The 22,343-nt window shown below is 52.1% G+C and overlaps 2 protein-coding genes across 2 annotated transcripts; both read right to left on the minus strand.

Moving 5' to 3' along the window:
* Positions 1–2,531: 2,531 nt before the first annotated feature.
* On the minus strand, positions 2,532–3,464 carry LOC136000365 (olfactory receptor 14A16-like). The gene has a single exon (XM_065654139.1). The coding sequence runs from the start codon at positions 3,462–3,464 to the stop codon at positions 2,532–2,534; it is 933 nt and encodes a 310-aa protein (XP_065510211.1).
* Positions 3,465–19,816: 16,352 nt separating this feature from the next.
* LOC136000306 (olfactory receptor 14J1-like) lies at positions 19,817–20,749 on the minus strand. Its single transcript, XM_065654084.1, has one exon. The coding sequence runs from the start codon at positions 20,747–20,749 to the stop codon at positions 19,817–19,819; it is 933 nt and encodes a 310-aa protein (XP_065510156.1).
* Between the last annotated feature and the right edge of the window lie 1,594 nt (positions 20,750–22,343).

Consider the following 22,343-nt stretch of genomic DNA (forward strand, 5'->3'; position numbering starts at 1 on the left):
AATCCCAGGACTGCTGCTGGCCTTTTAGCTTCTCTGATGGACACGACCATGTCCCTGCTGCTGTCTCGTCATGTACTCAGGTGGAATGGACATGACAACGCGTCTCCAAGGCCTCTTCCTGGGTAGGGCCTGTGGATACTTAGGCCGAGGTTCTTTCCCAGCCATGTCCCTGCTGCTGGGCTGTCACCTCCAGAGAAAAACTGACCTCACTGTCCCCTTCACAGCCACGTGCTTCTTACTGGATTATGAGTGTCTGAGACCCAACTCACCTCAAAATACCACACCCATCCATCACCCACCTTGTGGCCCAGGACCTGACCAGACAAAAGTATGCTTGTTGTATGAATCTGATGAAATCTATTTCCTACTAATGGAGAATGAGGGAATGGAGAAACATTCTTCACAGGAAGTGCTGTATTCATGTTGACACGTTTTTAGATCTCCTCCTCTGCCTGTTTATTTTTTTTTCTTCTTCATACGTATGTTCAGTTTTCCAAAACCTCTCCAAGGTAAAGATTCATTGAATCATAGAATAACTCAGATTCGAAGAGAGCCCTGAACATCATCTTGTCTGACTCTCCTGTTCAAGTCAGGGTCAACCATGTGAGGTTATTCAAGGCCTCTGCCCAGCTTTGCATCATCCTTAAAAGAGCTGCTAGTGCACTCGTCACATCATGCAGGGAGAGAATAAACACATTCAACAGTGTTTACCCAGTGCTGGTCACTGAGGGATTTCACCAGTAACTGGTTGCACAGAAATATTTGTACCTTTTACGACATTTGTGCTTGATCATTCAGCCAAGTTCTCACCCAGCGTGCACTTCTTCAGCCCAGACAGCACCAATCTGGCTATAAGGACACCATGGGAGACCATGTCTGAGGCCTTGCAAAACTCCATGTACAGGACATACCCTCCTTTCCCCTGCACATTTTGTTTCAGCAATCCCTTTCTTCTCCTTCAAGTGCTTGGAAATGCCTGTAGGAGGACATGACGAATCCCCTTCCCAGGGACAGAGGCAGGCTGAGCAACCTGCAGTCCTCTCAGTTCTTGTTCCTGCCCTTCTTGAAGATGGTTTTGATGTCTGCCTTTTCCGAGGACCCCACAATCTCCCTGGTTGCTCTGGTGCTTTCAGAGCACAACCCAGAATCACAGGCAAGGTTGACATAGCAGACAGGAGCACTTGCAATGAGCCTGTCCAAGGTAGCTGAGATCAATCTCTATGGACCAGTGGGGTTTGTTCCTGGAGTCACACACAGAAATGTCAGGTTCTGTCAGGTGTCCACATCTGAGCTGGCCTCATGGACTCCTTATAGACCCAGGGATGCTCAGAGTCTGTCCCTTTTACAGAGAGGCAGGAGTCACAGTGTCCCTCTGGCCTCCAGTTGCCACTCCCGAGGGATGGGAGGCACCTCAGCCTTGTCGTGTGTCACCCCGCTCTGCACTCATCTGAGATGTCCCACGTCATGAGGAATGGATACGGGGACCTCAGTTCAAGGAAGAACATCCCAGTGCTGCATTCGGGTGATTTCCTATGGGGTGTGCTTCCTACCATGAAGTGACCTCAAGACCTCACTGTGCCACAGGCCTTCATGGAACCTCAAGGAATAGTTGATGGTGTTTGTGCTCACTTGCGTTTATGTCACATCACATACATGATGTGTGTGCTCACATCTGATGTCTACAATGCAAACAGGGATTTCTGATCTACTCATTCCGTGTCCCTCTGTGGGTGAGAGGCCAGTGCTGGCAATGGCGGTTGTGAGGGGCCAGTGCATGATGATGCCCTGGGGCAGCTTCTGTGGGGTGTCCAGTGCACAGGGGCACAGCCCAGCCCCTGCTCTGCTGGTCCTGCAGGTCTCTGGCAGGAGGCCTGGCTGTGAGAGGACACTGCTGTGTGCCCAGCCCTGCACACACACACTGTTTAGCTGTGCCCTGGGTTTTGATCTTCAGGCCACATTCTCAGAAGGTTCTTGAGAAAAAGTTTGAATGAAGACCTAAGCCTTTCACCTTTCTTGTGGAAAGGCTGTTCTGAGGCCAGCTCTGTCACAGCAGTGCCCATTGCCTGTCCCTGCCTGCGCTCACAGGACTGACACACAGCAGGATGGTGACCAGGCTGCCAGAGCACTCAGGCCTTGCACCAACACAAGGGATGAGAAGGAGAGTGTGGGAGTGGAACGAGAACAGCTCTGGAAGGCCAAGCGCTGCTGCTCCCTGGCAGTGCTGCCAGGCTGGACTCTTTTCCCCTCCTCCCACCCACACAGGAATTTTCCCTGAACCTCCAAAAAGGCCTTGGAGGAAGGATATAGTGACAAACAAGTTACTACAGGAATGTTTATTTTGTTTAAGAGAAAAGGAGAGCATGGCTCCTCATTTACACAGCCAGTGGTTATAAAAGAAAAGCAGAGAGAGAATTAGAAAGGGCATGACAACATTAAAACAATAAAAAGCAAGCAATAACAGAAAATCCAGATGACAGGCTGGTCCTGCAATTAGCTACATTAAAACTCTTATGTAGAAGGAGATGGGAAGTTTATTGCTTCAGAAAACAGTAAGATATGAGTTTCCACAGGGCATCCTTGAGCTCCTGGTTCCTCATGCTGTAGATGAGGGGATTCACTGCTGGAGGCACCACTGTGTAAAAAACAGACACCACCAGGTCCAAGGATGGGGAGGAGATGGAGGGGGGTTTCAGGTAGGCAAACATGCCAGTGCTGACAAACAGGGAGACCACGGCCAGGTGAGGGAGGCACGTGGAAAAGGCTTTGTGCCGTCCCTGCTCAGAGGGGATCCTCAGCACAGCCCTCAAGATCTGCACATAGGACACGACGATGAACACAAAACACCCAAATCCTAAACAGGCACTAACCACCAGGAGCCCAGCTTCCCTAAAGTAGGACTGTGAGCAGGACAGCTTGAGGATCTGGGGGATTTCACAGAAGAACTGGTCCAGGGCATTGCCCTTGCAGAGCGGCAGTGAAAATATATTGGCTGTGTGCAGCAGAGCATAGAGAAATGCACTGGCCCAGGCAGCTGCTGCCATGTGGACACAAGCTCTGCTGCCCAGGAGGGTCCCGTAGTGCAGGGGTTTGCAGATGGCAACGTAGCGGTCGTAGGACATGACAGTGAGAAGATAAAACTCTGCTGCAATGAAAAAGACAAACAGAAAAAGCTGGGCAGCACATCCCATATAAGAAATGGCCCTGGTATCCCACAGAGGGTTGGCCATGGATTTGGGGAGAATGGTGGAGATGGAGCCCAGGTCAAGGAGGGCGAGGTTGAGGAGGAAGAAGTACATGGGGGTGTGGAGGTGCTGGTCACAGGCTATGGTGGTGATGATGAGGCCGTTGCCCAGGAGGGCAGCCAGGTAGATGCCCAGGAAGAGCCAGAAGTGCAAGAGCTGCAGCTCCCGTGTGTCTGTGAACGCCAGGAGGAGGAACTGGGTGATGGAGCTGCTGTTGTACATTTGTTGTTTCTTGCTGTGGGGACTGTCTTCCAAAAAGAAAATGACATCTTAAAATCAGGACATACTCCTCTGAGCAAAGCCACTCCATTTTTCATTCACACCCAGCCCCATTTGAAATGCATTTCGTTTCTCTGCTATGTGCTGGCTGAGTGTGCTGCAAGGAGCAGGACCTCTGCCCGTCTGGGGCCCAGCAGCCAGCTTTGCTCGGCTGCAGTGGGGACACGGGGGGAGCTGGTTTGAGAGCTCTGATGTTCACAAGCAATGTTATGCACTGTTAATGAAAAACTTCAATATCTGCTCTCATGACACTTAAGAGCATGGGCTGCAGAGCGGAGGCTTAGTGTGTCATTATTATGATTTTGTCCATGTTTTTAATTTTCCACCATCACATCTCATGACTAGATTTTTGTAGGGCTTGAGTTTCTCATATATATGACTGAAAGTGTGAAGAGTCTTGAGACAGGACAGGCAAAAGGGCTCATCTCTCTGTGGCTCAGTGCAGAGTCAGGAGAGCAGCTTTTACCCATTTTCCCTGTGCTTTCACCTGTGCTGCCTTAAAAACAACTTCATAAACAATCCTCTCTTTAAAAGAAAACCTAAAACTGGACTCGTACTGGAGCAGGGAGCCCTGTTTGAAAGGGCAGATCTGCAAACTCTTCTCTGCCCCAGCCCAGAGGTGGAGACGTGATGGAGAGAGCAGGACACGACCCCTCACCCAGACAAGCAAAGGACTCTGGCAGGGGAGTGCAGACCCCAAGGAAAGGCTCAGCACTCCTGGCATCCTACAGCAGAGCTGGGCCTTTCTGGGGGCAGCTGGTGAGCCCAGCAGGACAGGCAGAGCAGAGTCAGGGCTCCTGAAGATGGGATGTGCTAAAGGGACAGTCAGATCATTGCCCAGCAGACAACCCCCAGCAGCCATCTGCAGAGCAGGAGCAGAAGAGCTCCTGAACAGCCCCTGCTCTGCTGCCTGGAGCTGTCCCTGCCTGCAGCTGTGTCTCTGTGCCCAGGTCTCCTCCCGTCAGTGTCACAGACCCCATCCCAGCCACTGTGTGCTCAGCTCTGCCCTGCAGACCCCTCCCAGCAGCCGGCACTACCCAGGGGCAGCTCTGTGTGGGCCGGCTCTGATCAGAACATCAGACCAACAATAATGAGCATGGAAAAGTCATGCTGATGATGTCTGGAAGCCAGGGTGTGTCCATTTCTGATACTCACAGGTTTATTCACTGCTAAGAGCCACAGATTTGGAATTTCAGTGCATCCTCCTGAACTGAGATGTTAATTATTGTGTCCCATTGGCCTCATAGACAATCTAGAGTACGAGACCGATAGAACAGGATCCTTACTTTTCCCAGAGCCCCTGTCTTGCTGTGCCTTTCCAAAAGCCTCCGAGGAATGTCCTAAAGTGATCTGGAGCTATGAGCAGCCGCATCCCAAGCAGAACCCACTCCATACCTAGACCCTGCCCAGCCAGAGGTTGCTCCTTCCACCCACAGCTTCTCCCCACAGCAGCGTGGGGATCTCCCCGGGCAGGCTGAGCGCTGACCCTGGCAGGCGGCAGAGTCCCTGCCCCGGCACAGCCCTGGGGTGCAGGGACCCTGCTCTGCAGGACAGCCCCGGGCACCCTTGGCTGCAAAACCGTCTGCTTTGATTTTCAAAATTGCTGAACAAAGTTCCCCTCCATAGGGATCCCACAAGCTGTGACTGTTCCAGCTTTAGGAGATGCCTCCAGGAGCTACAGCTGCATTGCCCTGCACCCAGAGACTTACCATGGCAAGGGCTGCAAAGATTTCTCCTCCAGTGAGCTCTCAGTCATCCTCCCAATGCTGACCACCTTTAATCTCTCTCTGCCTTGCTCGTCTCCCTGAGATCCCCAGGCAGAGCCCTCAGCCCTGCTGCGCTTTGCAGAGGAGCTGCTCCTGGGCAGAGCTGTCTCTCTGCAGCGCTGCTGCTTGCCATGAGCTCCCTCTGTCCCAGGAGCCCAGCCCAGCTCAGCAGCACAGGAGCAGCCCAAGGCACTTTAATGACCCCTCTGGTGGCTTTGGTGCTGAGGCCATGAACATCAGACCCTGAGAGGCAGTTGAAGAAACCTGTCAAGAAGTCCAAGTCAGATTCAAACTCCAAAGTTTCTTGTAAGGTTAATGGGTCCCACTGAGGAACACTACTGAGGAAATGACCCCAGGGTCTAGTTAGAGAAGAAAACTGGAGGCAGAGATGACAGATCAGGAAAACCAAGGTGAAGGTCTCTCTGATGATCAGTAAACCTGGATGTGTTTCATTAACAAAAGGGCCAAGCCCTGACCCCCAACCCTGGGAAGGCAGATCCTGTCCCTCCCACATTGCCCAGGGCTCTTCCCTGGGACAGTGTGATGTGGGGCTGTGCAAGGCCAAGGGCAGGACTATGGTCCCACACCTCCCAGGTTCCTGGCTGGGGACAAGGAGGCCATGAGGCCCCTGTGCTGTAAGGACAAGGTATCTCCTCACAGGCATCAGAGCTGGAGACAACAGCCACAGCTAAGGGGAGAAGGAGCTCTGTCTGTTGGGGGCTTTCAGCCTCTTTACATCCCTTGATCATCTCCACGACAGCCTGTCCTATGCTGTGGCATCCCCTGCACCTCTTTCCCTGCAGGCTGGAGACATCCCCCCTGCTGCCCACCTTGCTCTTGTCTGAGCATCTTCCTTCCTTTGCTGATCTTTCTCCATCCTCCCCAGCTGTTCCTTGAAGCACAAAGCCTTGGGCTGATGCAGACTGCCTCTGGGTGACCTGCTCCACCACAGCACTGCCCTTCCACTCACATTCCTTCCTGCTTATGTCCAGCCTGGACCTCCCCAACTGCACTTTGTGCCATTATTTCTTTCTCGTGCTGTTTCCCACTGTGAAGAAAACCTCCACCATCTCTGAAACCACCCTTCCAGCACTCTCAGGCTACTCCTACACTGCTGCAGCCTCCCCAGCGCTGCTGGGCCAAAGCAGCCCAGGTCCCTCAGCATCCCACACCATGTGCACAAGGTCCTGAACCCTGCCTTGGCAGAGCCCTACACTCTCCAGTTCCTCCCTGCTTCTCCAAACTGGGAAGCTGCACATGGGCACACACCCATGTGTGTGGGGTCACACCAGTGCTGAACCGAATGGGATGAGAACTCCAGGTGTCTGGGTCCCCACGCTCCTCCTCATGCAGCCCCGTGTGCAGCTGCCTTGTTCATGGTGAGCGTGCAGCACGGGCTTGTGTGGCGGCCCTTGTAGTGCCCAGGCCCTTCTCCTCAGGGTCACTGCTCAGCGTGTCAGGTCCTGCTCTGTCCTGATGGATGGGGTTATCCTCCTGCCCCGATACAGAACTGGCCACATCTCCTTTTAAAACTTCAGAGATTCCTGATGGTAGAACCCCAAAGTTTCTCAAGGTCTGGACTCTCCCTGGACCGCTGCAGCCGCATTCCCTCCAATTCCAGCCAGGGCAGGGACCACTCGCCCGGGGAGCCCCCGGTGTCCCCTAAAGAAAAGGGGCCTCACCCTCCAGGACTCTCCTGAGCCCAGAAAGACGCCACTAAAATAGCAGCAGTAGCAGGGTTCCATCAAGAGTTTATTCAAGAAAAAAGAAATAATTTCCGATTTCCCTAGCACAGTCTTTCAGTGCTGCTTTCTCCTCCTTATGCTGGTGCCTCTCCCTGACTGCTGTGCCCCACTTTCGGTGGCACCAGATTGTTGGGGGGCATGGTCATGTGCCCCCACAGGCTTTGTCATTGGTGCCCTCACTCACAAGGGAAAACCCATCTTGTCACTCTCCACATAAAGGAGCTCCATACATCCAAGAAACTTCTTCACTCTGAGGGAATCCCACTGCTGATCCTTCCAGCCCGTCTCTCCTGAAAAGCCTGTACCCACCCAGTGCAGCACCCCAAGCTGTGTGACTTGTCCCACCACGCCTTGGCGGTGACTCCATGGGTGTCAAACAGCACAGGCTGCAGCTTGTCCTGGCTGTGCCCTTGGCTGAGGGCATCAGTGCACAGTTGGGCTGTGGCACATCAGCTGTAGCACCCGGCCAAGCTCTGAGAGTCTTCGGGAAATCTGGTTGGTCTCAAGAATCCAGGTCCCCATGTGTGCAAAGGTTTGACTTCAGAGCAGAGCAATGTCACAGTGGTTGGCAGATGGAAAGTTAGGGCTGAAACTGGGCAACAGGAGAGTAAGCAAGCCCTGCTGTCCCCAAGGCCAGAGAGAAACAGGGCTGGGAATGACAGACCTGGAAGGAAACGTGTGTTTTGTCAGTGGCGTCTCTGCTGCCCCTGAGGTACTTGGGCAGACCTGTCACTGATCTCTAGGAATGACAAGGTGCTGCTGACAGGCCCAAGGTGACAATGGTTTGTCTGTTCCTTGATTATGTTATCAAGGAGTTGAGAACAGGTTTGGTGAAAAGAAAAAAAGGAGATTTGGAAGTGTAGCTATACGCATGGACACCGCGGTGTGAAGTGCTTCCTCTTCATGGGCTGCCCTACATCTCCTGGATAGAGAAGGGACAGATCTTGCGATGCTTCAGAGCTGGGAATGAGTTTCTTGCACAAAGACACCGAATCTGTCTGCAATGCTGTCTGGGGTGTCTGTCCCACACTCACTGTGGATGGGGATGGCTGCCCTGGACAGGACCATCGCTGTCCCTGCCCAGTGCATGTAGGGGTGTGTGAGAGCCTTGGCACCTCACGTAACACTGCAGGCCTGTAACTGGCATTAAAGGGAATAACCGCCCTGAATTTGATTTGTCAATAGAATTATAGAATAATTTCAGCTGGAAGAGACCTTCAGGATCATCGAGTCCAACCATAACCCAACTCTAGCACTAAACCATGTCCCTAAGAAAGCCAATTAAACGTCTTTTAAACACCTCCAGGAATGGTGACTCCACCACTTCCCTGGGCAGCCTGTTCCACTGCTTCACAACTTTTTCCATGAAGAAATGCCTCCTAATATCCAACCTGAACCTTCCCTGGCAAAACTTGAGACCATTTCCTCTTGTCCTATCACTTGCTGCTTGGGAGAAGAGACCGACACACTCCATGCTTCAACCTCCTTTTAGGTAGCTGTAGAGACCGAGAAGGTCTCCCCTCAGTCTGTTTTTTCCAGGCTAAACAGCCTCATGTCCCTCAGCTGCTCCTCATAAGACTTGTGATCCAGGCCATCACGGTCCATTCGGTGATGGACTTGTGATGCTTCATTTACCTTGATCTTGAAGTGCAAAATTAAGGCAATCAAAAAGCCAAGAGGTTGTAATTCAATCATCAATGTTTCTTTATTTATTTTGCCCATAAAGTGGCACGTGATAGAGAGAGTGGAGAAAAAGGAAAGGAAAGAAAGGGGGGAAAAAAAGGGTTGGCTACCACTACGAGATCCAAAGGCGTCCCTATGGTCTCGGGTGTCATGAGAAGAGTCCTGCCAGTTCTTCGTCGTGATCCGTGATGCTTTGGTGGGGAGAGCTCAACGATGTCCCGTCGGGAATTGTCTTTCATGCTTCTTCACCTCACTTCGCTCCCATGGATTGAGGCCAATCTCTGCCTTTGTTTCGCAATCCAGGCTTAACTGCGCAGGCCTGAAGACTCCCTGCTTCGCTTGCCAGAACCCGTCTGTGCCTGCATCGCCTCAGTTCAGGGGTCTCTTACTGGTCATTGGGTGACCTCAAGACCTTTGGAGAGCCTCTGCGCATGCTCTTCTTCATTGGTCTTAGTAGCAGGGAGGAGGTGGGGGCAAGTTTGGCTGAGGCAGCAGGTGAAAATCCATCTTCTGGACAGCAGCTATAGTCCCCAGGTGGGAGAGACCTGTACAACACAATTCCTTTTAGGAGGTGGGGGCAAGTCTGGCTGCGGCAGCTGGTGGAATCCGTACAGCAGCCGTTGTTACCTGTAGCCCCCGGGTTGGAGAGACCTGTACAACACAATTTTTTTCGTCAGGCCTCTCTCCAAGTCATTGTCCAATTCTTTCTATCAGGACATCTGTTCTCCAAGTCCCTGATGGCGATGTTCAGGCAAATACTGTTCTTCGGACTGACTCTTTCACCTTCCAGTCCCTGATTTCTGTGATTCTGTGAGATGGAGGGGCCAGGAGAGGGAGATGTGAGGAGATGGATGGATTAGGAGATAGAGACATCAAGAGAGAAAGGGTTGGGTAGGTAGTGGGTGAGGAGATGGGGATGGACAGATGGATGGAGACACGAGGAGATGGAGACACCAGGAGATGGAGATGGAGGGGCGAGGAGGTGGGTGAGAAGATGGGGATGGACAGATGGACAGATGAGGGTGGAGACACCAGGAGATGAAGAATGAGGCTCAGGTGGGTGGTGGGATGAGGAGATGGAGGGATGGCCATGTTGAGGGACGGACGGATGGACAGATGGATGATGGACAAGTAGACACTGGCCAAACAGATGCCCCCTGATGGGCCCTCCACCCACTCACACGTCTTGTTGGGCAACACCAACTTCCTGGTGGCCCCAAAATGGATCCAGATGAACTTCCCTGGGAGAGCAGCAGTGGCCACTGCCCCTGGCAGGCCCTGCCCACAGACCCTGCCCACAGGCCCGACCCCTCCACTCACCAATCAGGAGGAGTTGACGGGAGATGTTGGGATCTTGGGTTTTCCATCCTCCAGATGAGGTTGGATGAAGTTTGGGATATGTTTGAGGGTCTCAGTTGGGATTCAACACCCTCCAGGTGGGACAAAGTTGGGGAGATCTTGGAGTCTTGGGGTTCAACGTCATCAGCGTGAGGTGTGACAACACTGGGGGAGATGGTTCAGGTCTTGGGTTCTCCATGCTCCCAGGTGAAGAGGGATGAAGTTGGGGAGATGTTTGTGGATCTTGGTTGGGGTTCAACATCCTGCAGGTGGGACAACACTGGGGAAGAAGTTGGGGGTCTTGGGGTTCTCCACCCTCTAGATGAGGTGGGACAAAGTTGGAGAGATGTTTGGGGTCTTGGTTGGGGTTCAACATCCTCCATATGATGTGGGGTGAAGTTGGGGAGATAGTTGGGGTCTTGGGTTTCTCCACCCTCTAGATGAGGTGGGACAAAGCTGGAGAGGTGTTTGGGGTCTTGGGTTCTCTATTCCCCAGGTGGGACAACACTGGGGGGAGATGTTGGGTCTCAGCTGGAGTTCAACCTCCTCCGGGTGAGGTGGGGTGAAATTGGGGGAGATGTTTGGTCTTGGGGTCCAACATCCTCTAGATGAGGTGCGGTGAAGTTAGGGAGATGGTTGGGGTTGAACATCCCCAGGTGAGGATGGGGTATGTTTGGGGAGAATTTTTGAGGTCTTGGAGTTCAACACTCTCCACATAAGGTGGGATGAAGTTGGGGGAGATGTTGAAGTCTTGGTTCTGGTTGGCCCAAGGGGTCCAGGAATGGGACATCTGGGCCTGGGTGGCCCAGTGGAGCTGGAGATGGGACATCTAGGCCTGGGTGTCCCAAAGTGTCCAGGGATGGGACGTTTTAGGTCTTGGTGGCCCAAAGTGTCCAGGGATGGGACATCCTGGCCTGGGTGGTCCATGGGTTGGGGCATTTAAGGTCTTGGTGGCTCAAGGGAGCTGAAGATGGGACATCTTGAGTCCAGAGAATGGATGTCTTTGGTCTTGGTGTCCCCAAAGTGTCCAGAGATGGTACATCTTGGGTCTTGGTGGTCTAAGGGGTCCCAGGATAGTACATTTTCTGTATTGGCGGCCCAAAGTGTCCAGAGATGGGACATTTTATGTCCCGATGACCTAAGGGTTTCAGGGATGGGACATCTTGCACTGAGTGGCCCAAGGTATCCAGGGATGGAAAATTTTGGCTCTTGATGGCCTAAGGGTGCTGGAGATGGGACATTTTGAGTCCAGAGATGGCACATCCTTGGTCTTGGTGGAGCAAGGGGGCTGGAGATTGGGCATTCTGCATCTTGGTGGCCCAAAGTGTCCGGCAATGGGAAATCTTCGGTGCAAGGATAGGACATCTTGGCCTGGGAACTCTGGGGCTCCAAGGGTTTGGACATCCTGGGTCTTGGTGGCCCAGAGAGTCCAGGGATGGGACATTTTGGGTCCAGAGATGGGACATCTTCACTCCAGGAATGGGACGTCTTGGTCTCGGTGGCCCAAAGTGTCCAGGGATGGGACATCCTGGGTCTTAGTGGCCCAAGGGGTCCAGTGATGGGACGTCTTGGTCTTGGTGGACCAAGATGACTGGAGATGGTACATCCGGGTCTTGGTGGCCCAAAGTGTTCAGGAATGGGACATCTTGGCCTGGGTGGTCCAATGGGCCCAAGGGTTGGGACATTGTAGGTCTTGGTGGCCCAAGATGCCTGGCGATGGGACATTTTGGGTCATGGTGGCTTAAAAGTTCCAGATATGGGACATCCTGCATCTTGGTGGCCCAAAGTGTCCAGGGTGGGATATTTTGGGTCCAGAGATGGGACATCTTGGACCCAGGGATGGCACATCTTGGTCTCAGTGGCCCAAAGTTTCCAGGGATGGGACATCGGAGGTCTGAGATGGGGCATCCTGGCTCACAGTGGCCTTGGTCTTGGTGGCCTAAGGGGTCCAGGGATGGCACATCTTGGCCTGGGTAGTCCAAGGGGTCCAAGGGTTGGGACATTTAACATCTTGGTGGCCCGGGATGGCCGGAAATGGGACATCTTGGGTCCAGAGGTGGGACATTCTGGGTCTTGGTGTCCCCAAAGTGTCCAGGGATGGGACATTCTAGGTCTTGGTGGCCGAAGGGGTCCAGGGATGGACATCCTGCTCTGAGTAGCCCAGGGGATACAGGGATGGGAAATTTTGGCTCTTGATGGCCCATGGGGGCTGGAGATGGGACAATTTGGGTCCAGGGATGAGATATCCTGGGTCTGGGTGGCCCAAGTGGTCCAGGGATGGGACATCCTGATCTTGGTGACCTCATGGTTTTCAGGGATGGGACATCTTGGTCTTGGTCACCTAAGGGATCCAGGGATGGGAAATTTTGCCTCCTAATGGCCTCGCAGAGTCCAGGGATGGGACATCTTGTTGGCCTAAGGGTTCCAGGGATGGGACATCAGGGGTCTGGTTGGCCCAAGGTGGCTGGAAATGGGACATCTTGGGTCCAGAGATGACACATCTTGGTCTTTGTGTTCCAGAGTGTCCAGAGATAAGACATCTTGGTCTTGGTGGCCCAAAGTGTCCAGGGATGGGACATTTTAGGTCTTCGTGGCCTAAGGATCCAGAGATAGGACATCCTTTGTCTTGGTGGCCCAAAGTTTCCAGGGATGGGACATCTTGGCCTGGGTAGCCCAAGGGGGCTGGAGATGGGACATCTTGGGTCCCGGGATGGGACATCCTGCATCTTGGTGGCCCAAAGTCTCCAGGCATGAGACATCTTGGATCCAGGGATGGGACATTTTAGGTCTTGGTGGCCCAAAGTCTCCAGCCATGAGACATCTTGGATCCAGGGATGGGACATTTTAGGTCTTGGTGGCCCAAAGTGTCCAGGGATGGGACATCTTGATCTTAGTGGCCCAAGGTTGCTGGAGATAGGACATCTTAGGACTTGGTGTCCCCGAAGTTTCCAAAGATGGGTCATCCTGGGTCTTGATGGTTTCATGGGGTCCAGAGGTGGGATATCTGGGCCTGGATGGCCTAAAGTGTCTAGAGATGGGACATCTTGGATCCAGGGATGGGACATTTTAGGTCTTGGTCCCAAAGTCTCTAGGGATGGGATATCTGGGGTCTGGCATGGGACACTGGCTCTCAGTGTCCCAAGGTGTCCAGGGATGGGAAATTTTGGCTCTTATTGGCCTCACAGCTTCCAGGGATGGGACATAGCGGTTGCGAGAGCGGCTCCAGTAGCAGTGCCAGCCATGGCAGTATGTCCGGCTGCCACCACGTCTCCTCTTTCACCAGGACCGGGTCACGGTGGAGTGGCCACCTCCCTGTCCTGCCAGAGGATGCAGCTCTGCAACCCCTGCCCCGCTTTTAAAGGGGTGCCTGGGCAGGGCCCTTTGTGACATCACCAGTGACATCACAATGCCCCACTGTGGCAGTTGCACATCCCCCTGAGATCCAGACCCTTCAATAGGGCAGTCGATGGCTCCTTCGCACCTTTTGTGCCCCACTGTGCCTGTCCCCAGGTACACACCAGGGTGGTACCAAGGTGCTGACAGTCACATCCTCCCCTGCCCCGGGCAGGGTGACTTCACCTCCACCAGCTGGTGGGGGCAGGAGGGGTGGGACCCTCAGTCAATTGACAGGGTCCTCAGCAAAGGAGGTGCCCAGAGAAGCTGAGAAGCTCCCGGACTATGTTGTAATATCCACAGCCTGTCACGTCCTGCCCTCAGGTATGAATGCGGAATGGAGGGAATGCAGGTTCTTGTTTTCCTGTTTCTGGGAGAGTTTCATCCTTGGTGGAGAAGGGAGCTGAAGGTGTAACGGGTAGGACTTCATGCTCTGTGAATGTTCTTTTGGATTATGCCACCTTGATACCAGCTTACTCAGTTTATCAAGGGGTAAGTAAGCCCTCCATTATATCTCCGGGAACTCCCTTTTTAATTCGCAAAACCCACCATTGTTGTTGGTTCTTAGGTTGTTCCCCCTTTCCTTGTCTAATATGCGGATGCTTCTTTCTTGGAGCACCGGTAGCAGCAGCAGTACTGGTAGAAAGGGGCAGATTCTTGACTTCAACATGACGGATTCCTCTCGACCTTTCTTCTAGGATTTTTACAGGGCCATATTTCCTATTATAATGTATCAATTCTTGTGCTGCTTCCCCCCACATCCACACCTTTTTAGTATTTGGTTGGTTGGGAGAAGTCGGGGCAGGGGTGAACAGTGAATCAATGGTAGTGTCAGCTCCATCCCTCTGGCTCCCACTTCTGGTACCCTGGCTTCTGATCAAACCTTCCAATCTTTCTACTGGGCTCATCAATGCGATTGTCCTTTGAAGGTTTAAGTGTCTCTGGATGTCCCCTTATCAAGGGAGTCTTCATGTCTGGATTCACTGGCAGCATCATTGAGGATTCACATTCGAGAATCAATTTTCTTTCATGTATCATTTGCAAGCAGGCTGCTTTGTGTGCACTTTCTAGCAATTGATCAGGTGTGCCAGTGATTGCCAGGGGCTCTCCCCTTTTTCCCCTTGAGCTCAGCCAAGTGCTGTCTCAGGTCACCCAGAGAGGCTGCACAGGCTCTGTCTTTGCAGGTTTTCAATCTCTGATTGAATCAAGGTTGAACACCTTGGTCTGACCCAGTTTCTGACAGGTTGGACTGCAGACTCCTGAGGTCCCTTTAACCTCAGTTCTCTGACGATCCCATTGTGATGTTGGGCTCTGTTTCTAACTGGAGCAGAGCAGACGATTATGGGCCATGAATCCAGCTGTGCTGTAGGTGACCATCTAAACCAACATCTCAACCAGTGAACCAGCCAACACCTCAGGGTGACACTCTGGGCAAAGTGTGAGGAGTCCTGGGCAGGGAAGGTTTATAGGGCATGGGGCGCTATGCAAGACACAAAATGATCTTGGCTTAATGCCTGCAGGCCCATCAGATGTCAGTTAATGTCAACGAAAATTAAAATAAGAAGAAATGAAGACAAAGATCCAAAGCAAAGGAAGGTGTCAAAACACTTCTCTTTATTTTCCTTTTTTTCTTTTTTTTTTTTTTAAGTCTTTGTGGGGGGATTTCTTTTCTTTGAAAAGCAAAGAGTTTTCCAGAACTGGGAATGGATTTAGGACACAAATGTCTTCAGCTCCAGGGACACAGACACCTGGTGCCAGTGTAGATGCCCCGGGAACCCCTGCCCAGGCTCCCCCAGCATTGTAAGGTGCTCTGGTCTCCCCCAGGTCCCCTGTGATAGAGGCCAATCCCAGGCCAGCACCTCAGGTGCACTGGGGCCCCTCAAATGGCACTGGCTGTTTATGGTGAGACAACTGATGACTGATGTCTGCCTGGAAAGGTACACTTTGTTGTTGTTGTTGTTGTTTTTTGGTTTGGTTTGGTTTGTGGAGTTTTTTTGTTTTTTCTTTGCTTGGTTTGTTTGTTTGTTTCTGGGTTTGTTTGTTTGTTTCTTTTTTAACATATTAACACAAAAATCCAAAACAAACAAAAAAACCCCCACCAGAAACACAAAAAAATGCTAAAAAGTGAATTACCAGGAAGTGTACTAAGAGTACAAAAACAAATATTGGTCTTCTCCTGTACTTCTATCATCATTCAGGAGTTTCCACCTCTCCTGATTAAATGTCCATGTCAAAGGACAACTTTCCAGCAGACTGTCTGGACGTTTGCCCTTCCCAGTGCTCTCAGGTTTCCTCCTCCACTTGCTCTTTGGTCACTCAGTTGCCTCTCAACTCTCTGCTTTCTGCTTCAGAGCTTCAGGGTGTTACAAACTTGCCCCATTCTTCAGAAGTCTAATTAACATGGTAGTTAATGTGTTAATTGTGTTTATGTATATCCTTTCCTATCTCTCTGTCTAAAACAGTTCTTGTGTGGATGTCCCTTGTGGATGGTGGACCTCATTAGATCCAGCTTACACACACAGTTGAGGAAAGTGGTTTAGTGTTTATGAAATTGTGTAGTGTTTACACAGGAGAGCAGGTGGGAGCTGGTGTACAGGAGCTGCAGCATCCACCTGCAGAGCTCAGTGGAGAAGTCTGATGTGAGGAAAAGTGATGCAAGTCTCTGGTGGCCAATGAGGGAACGGGCAGACAGGGAGTGGGGGGTGAGGAGCAAGGTTGTCCATACAATGTCCAACTTCAAGGGACTGTTCTCCTGCCTGTCCAGATGGCTTCAGGAGACCCTCTGGATCAATGTCCATTGCAGAATGCTGCTGTCACTTCTTCTACACACTGAAAAATGACAGAAAATACCCTTGAAAGAAAAAACCCTCCTTTATGAAATCTTTGAAATCTTCATCAGTAAGTGTCCCATTGAAACCTCTCCAGTTAGTTCTACAAGTCTTGAAGACTGGAAGAAAATTAGGAAAGAAACATCATTCGTTAGGGCTTTCTGTGTTTTAATGAGCCCCATGGCGTATTTGGTGCTGAGTCCATGAACCTCAGATCCCAAGGACAGACTGAAGAATCTCCTCAAGAAGTCCAAGTCAGAAGCAAAGCCCAAAGTACCTTGAAGCATTAATGGGCCCCACTGAGGGCTGTTACTGACAAAGCCTCCCCAGGGACTCGTTAGAGCAGATAATTGGAGGCAGTGATTGCATGAGGCAAAGGCAAAGTGCAGCAGCTCTGATACTGCGAAAACCCTTGATTTGTTTGATGAAGGAGAATGGCCAAGCCTTGACCCCCTGCCCCTGGGAAGGGAGATCCTGTCCCTCACATGTGTCTCAAGGGTCTTCCTGGGGATGTGGGGATGATGCCCAGTGCAGGACAACGGTGTGAGACTCCCTGGGGGGTGCAAGGAGGCAATGGGGTGCCATGGCCATGACAACCATGTGTCTCCTCTAGGCCGCACTGTCAGGGACATCTGCAGACACCCCATGCGCTTCCCCAGCTTGTTCTCACCCCGGTGTGTCCCCACCTGTGCTGCTGAACAGCTGATCCCAGCAAGAGAGAACAAAAGGGCAACAGGCAAAAAGACCCAAAGGCCAACTGCAAAATGGCAGAATGGCAAAAGGCCGAACTAACATCGAACTCATGACAGAATGAAACTTCTGAATGGAACTAACCAAACCAGCTGGAAAACCCAAAGTAATGGATGTAACAAACCCTAAAAGCCAGCTCCAGCTTTAGACTGAGCATGACGCTAATCACAGGGAATATTTCATTGATCAGCCTGCATGTCAACCCAGGTGCTGTCCTGTCTGTGCCCCCTCCTGCAAATTTGCATCTGCAGCTGGATGGCCAAAGAAGTCCTTGGTTTCCCTGACAACAGCCAAGATATCAGTGAGTTCTGACATTCCTTTCATACCAAATGGGAAACACTGTAAAGCTGCTAAAAGAAAAAATTAACTCTATGCCAGGGAGGAAACAGCGTTATCTCATTATTCTCATAGTAAATCTAAATTAAAGACTGTAATAGCTATGAAGGAGATTCAAAATGCATGAAGAAAATTTACTTAATTTCAGTAAAAACAGCATGTTTCCTCAGCCTCCACTTCACCAGGCTAAAGAAGTTTGGGTCTCTCAACATCTCCACACATGACCCAGACTGTCTCTGGCCACACGACATCTCCTCCCCGTTCCTCCGGAGTGGGGAACCTCCCACTGGGACACCCTGCTCCAGATGTGACCACACCAGCGCGGAGTCAAGATGGACAATAACTGCCCTTGACTGGGTGGCCACGCTCCTCCCAGTGCAGCCCAATGTGCTCATGGGCATATTCCTGTTTAGCACCACTGAGAACTGACTGAACATCCAGGCTCAGAGGGTTGTGACCAGCGGCACAAAGCCCAGCAGGAGGTACCATGAGGAGCACTGAAGGACACCGTATCCCTACCCAACATCTCCTCCCCACAGGTGTCCCTTGGGTCCCTGGAACCATTGCAGTGACAAGGGGGAGAGCACTGCCTGTATGGGGTGGAGGTGATGGGGTCTGGGATGAGGGTCCTGGGGCAGTTTCTCCTGGTTGTTCATGCAGCAACAAGCTGGGCTGGATATTTGGAGAGAGGAACTCTTCCTAAGGGCCTCCAATGGGCATGGGGATGGTCTACAGTTTCCTGCATGCTGCCTTTTCTGGTGGAGATCACAGAGGCTGCCGGCCCTTTAGAGGGCCCAGGACAGGCCTTGTCCTTCCTCTGGTCACAGCTGGACCCCAGTTCTCCAGCTCGGCCCCAGCTCAGGAGCCTTGTCTAGGGGTGACTTTTGGGGTAAGGTTGACAAGAGGGGTGCATAAGTTTGTCTTAAGGACGTGTGATGAGCACCAGGACTGAAGTACCAGAGCAAAATGATGTGGCTTCTGGGTGAATACCTTCTTCGGTGGAAGTCGTGACACAGGGTCCCAGACTTGCTTTCCATGCCACCCTTCACGAGGGATGATGCACTAAGAGATGGCAAGTGGGGGACACCAATCCTTCTCCAGCTACTTCCCAGGCCTGGTGAAGCATCAGGACAGCAAGGACTTCTGGCCCTGCACCCTAAACTTTGTGTATAATCTTGGGGCAGCTGAACACCAGCATTTTTCTCTCCAAGCTCCTGTCTGATCTCCCCTCATCCTGGCCCCTTCCCTGTGCTCCCCACAGGGCCCCAACCTGGCACTGATGCTCTACAGAGCAGGTTGGCTGCAGGACCATGCGGTGACTCCACACTGGTTGTGCTGCTCAGTGAGGGACACAGATGCAACTGTATGGGCTGCGCTGTCACTGAGCTCTTTCCCGGGGGTCTAAAGCTCTGGAATGGGTTCAGAGAGTTTCTTGGGACTCATTGGGTTTTCCGCTCATTTTAGTTCAGCGATCCCTTTCTTGTCCTTCAGGTGCCTGAAGATTGGTGCAGGAAGACGCGGCCTATTCCCTTCCCAGGGATGGAGGTCGGGTGACCAGCCTGTAATTATTCAAATTCTCCTTCCTGCCCTTCTTGAAGATGGGTTTGACATCTTCCTTTCCCAAGGACCTCAGAACTTCTCTGTTTCTGCTGTCACTTTTGAAAGCACAATCCAGAATCATGGGCACGGGTGGCAGAGCAGACAGGAGCACTTGCAATGAGCCTGTCCCAGCAGCTGAGATGAATCTCACTGGGCCACTGAGGTTTGTTCCTGGAGTCACACACAGAAATGCCAGGGTTCCAACAGGCATCCATCTCTGAGCCGGTTTGAGGACTCCTTATGCACCCAGGGATGTTCAGAGACAGCGTGTGTCCCTTTTACACATAGAGGAAGGAATCACTCTGTTTCTCTGGCCTCCTGCTGCCACTTCCAAGGGGCGGGAGGCACCTCAGCCTGAGGCCAGCTCTGTCACAGCAGTGCCCATTGCCTGTCCCTGCCTGCGCTCACAGGACTGACACACAGCAGGACGGTGACCAGGCTGCCAGAGCACTCAGGCCTTGCACCAACACAAGGGATGAGAAGGAGAGTGTGGGAGTGGAACGAGAACAGCTCTGGAAGGCCAAGCGCTGCTGCTCCCTGGCAGTGCTGCCAGGCTGGACTCTTTTCCCCTCCTCCCACCCACACAGGAATTTTCCCTGAACCTCCAAAAAGGCCTTGGAGGAAGGATATAGTGACAAACAAGTTACTACAGGAATGTTTATTTTGTTTAAGAGAAAAGGAGAGCACGGCTCCTCATTTACACAGCAAGCGGTTATAAAAGAAAAGCAGACAGTGAATTAGAAAGGGCATGACAACATTAAAACAATAAGAAACCAAGCAATAACAGAAAATCCAGATGACAGGCTGGTCCTGCAATTAGCTACATTAAAACTGCTATGTAGAAGCAGATGGGAAGTTTATTGCTTCAGAAAACAGTAAGATATGAGTTTCCACAGGGCATCCTTGAGCTCCTGGTTCCTCATGCTGTAGATGAGGGGGTTCACTGCTGGAGGCACCACTGTGTAAAGAACAGACACCACCAGGTCCAAGGATGGGGAGGAGATGGAGGGGGGCTTCAGGTAGGCAAACATGCCAGTGCTGACAAACAGGGAGACCACGGCCAGGTGAGGGAGGCACGTGGAAAAGGCTTTGTGCCGTCCCTGCTCAGAGGGGATCCTCAGCACGGCCCTCAAGATCTGCACATAGGACACTACGATGAACACAAAACATAGAAAGAATATAGAGGTACCAAATATAAGAAGCCCAACCTCCCTGAGGGAGGCATCAGAGCAGGAGAGCTTGAGGATCTGGGGGATTTCACAGAAGAACTGGTCCAGGGCATTGCCCTTGCACAGTGGCAGTGAAAATGTATTGGCCGTGTGCAGCAGAGCACTGAGAAACCCAGTGGCCCAGGCAGCTGCTGCCAGGTGGACACAAGCTCTGCTGCCCAGGAGGGTCCCGTAGTGCAGGGGTTTGCAGATGGCAACGTAGCGGTCGTAGGACATGACGGTGAGAAGATAGAACTCTGCCAAAATGAGAAAGACAAAGCAAAAGATTTGGGCAGCACATTCCATATAAGAAATGACCCTGGTATCCCACAGAGAGCTGGCCATGGATTTGGGGAGAATGGTGGAGATGGAGCCCAGGTCAAGGAGGGAGAGGTTGAGCAGGAAGAAGTACATGGGGGTGTGGAGGTGCTGGTCACAGGCTATAGTGGTGACGATGAGGCCGTTGCCCAGGAGGGCAGCCAGGTAGATGCCCAGGAAGAGCCAGAAGTGCAAGAGCTGCAGCTCCCGTGTGTCTGTGAACGCCAGGAGGAGGAACTGGGTGATGGAGCTGCTGTTGGACATTTGTTGTTTCTTGCTGTGGGGACTGTCTTCCAAAAAGAAAATGACATCTTAAAATCAGGACATACTCCTCTGAGCAAAGCCACTCCATTTTTCATTCACACCCAGCCCCATTTGAAATGCATTTCGTTTCTCTGCTATGTGCTGGCTGAGTGTGCTGCGAGGATCAGGACCTCTGCCCGTCTGGGGCCCAGCAGCCAGCTTTGCTCGGCTGCAGTGGGGACACGGGGGGAGCTGGTTTGAGAGCTCTGATGTTCACAAGCAATGTTATGCACTGTTAATGAAAAACTTCAATATCTGCTCTCATGACACTTAAGAGCATGGGCTGCAGAGCGGAGGCTTAGTGTGTCATTATTATGATTTTGTCCATGTTTTTAATTTTCCACCATCACATCTCATGACTAGATTTTTGTAGGGCTTGAGTTTCTCATATATATGACTGAAAATGTGAAGAGTCTTGAGACAGGACAGGCAAAAGGGCTCATCTCTCTGTGGCTCAGTGCAGAGTCAGGAGAGCAGCTTTTACCCATTTTCCCTGTGCTTTCACCTGTGCTGCCTTAAAAACAACTTCATAAACAATCCTCTCTTTAAAAGAAAACCTAAAACTGGACTCGTACTGGAGCAGGGAGCCCTGTTTGAAAGGGCAGATCTGCAAACTCTTCTCTGCCCCAGCCCAGACGTGGAGATGTGATGGAGAGAGCAGGACACAACCCCTCACCCAGACAAGCAAAGGACTCTGAGCAGTGAGTGCAGACCCCAAGGAAAGGCTCAGCACTCCTGGCATCCTACAGTAGAGCTGGGCCGTTCTGGGGGCAGCTGGTGAGCCCAGCAGGACAGGCAGAGCAGAGTCAGGGCTCCTGAAGGTGGGATGTGCTAAAGGGACAGTCAGATCATTGCCCAGCAGACAACCCCCAGCAGCCATCTGCAGAGAAGGAGCAGAAGAGCTCCTGACCAGCCCCTGCTCTGCTGCCTGGAGCTGTCCCTGCCTGCAGCTGTGTCTCTGTGCCCAGGTCTCCTCCCGTCAGTGTCACAGACCCCATCCCAGCCGCTTTGTGCTCAGCTCTGCCCTGCAGACCCCTCCCAGCAGCCGGGCACTGCCCAGGGGCAGCTCTGTGTGGGCCGGCTCTGATCAGAACATCAGACCAACAATAATGAGCATGGAAAAGTCATGCTGATGATGTCTGGAAGCCAGGGTGTGTCCATTTCTGATACTCACAGGTTTATTCACTGCTAAGAGCCACAGATTTGGAATTTCAGTGCATCCTCCTGAACTGAGACGTTAATTATTGTGTCCCATTGGCGTCATAGACAATCTAGAGTACGAGACCGATAGAACAGGATCCTTACTTTTCCCAGAGCCCCTGTCTTGCTGTGCCTTTCCAAAAGCCTCCGAGGAATGTTCTAAAGTGATCTGGAGCTACGAGCAGCTGCATCCCAAGGAGAACCCACTCCATACCTAGACCCTGCCCAGCCAGAGGTTGCTCCTTCCACCCACAGATTCTCCCCACAGCACCGTGGGGATCTCCCCAGGCAGGCTGAGCGCTGACCCTGGCAGGCGGCAGAGTCCCTGCCCCGGCACAGCCCTGGGGTGCAGGGA

The sequence above is a fragment of the Caloenas nicobarica genome, chromosome 32, assembly GCF_036013445.1.
Source record: "Caloenas nicobarica isolate bCalNic1 chromosome 32, bCalNic1.hap1, whole genome shotgun sequence".
In the NCBI taxonomy this organism is placed as follows: domain Eukaryota; kingdom Metazoa; phylum Chordata; class Aves; order Columbiformes; family Columbidae; genus Caloenas; species Caloenas nicobarica.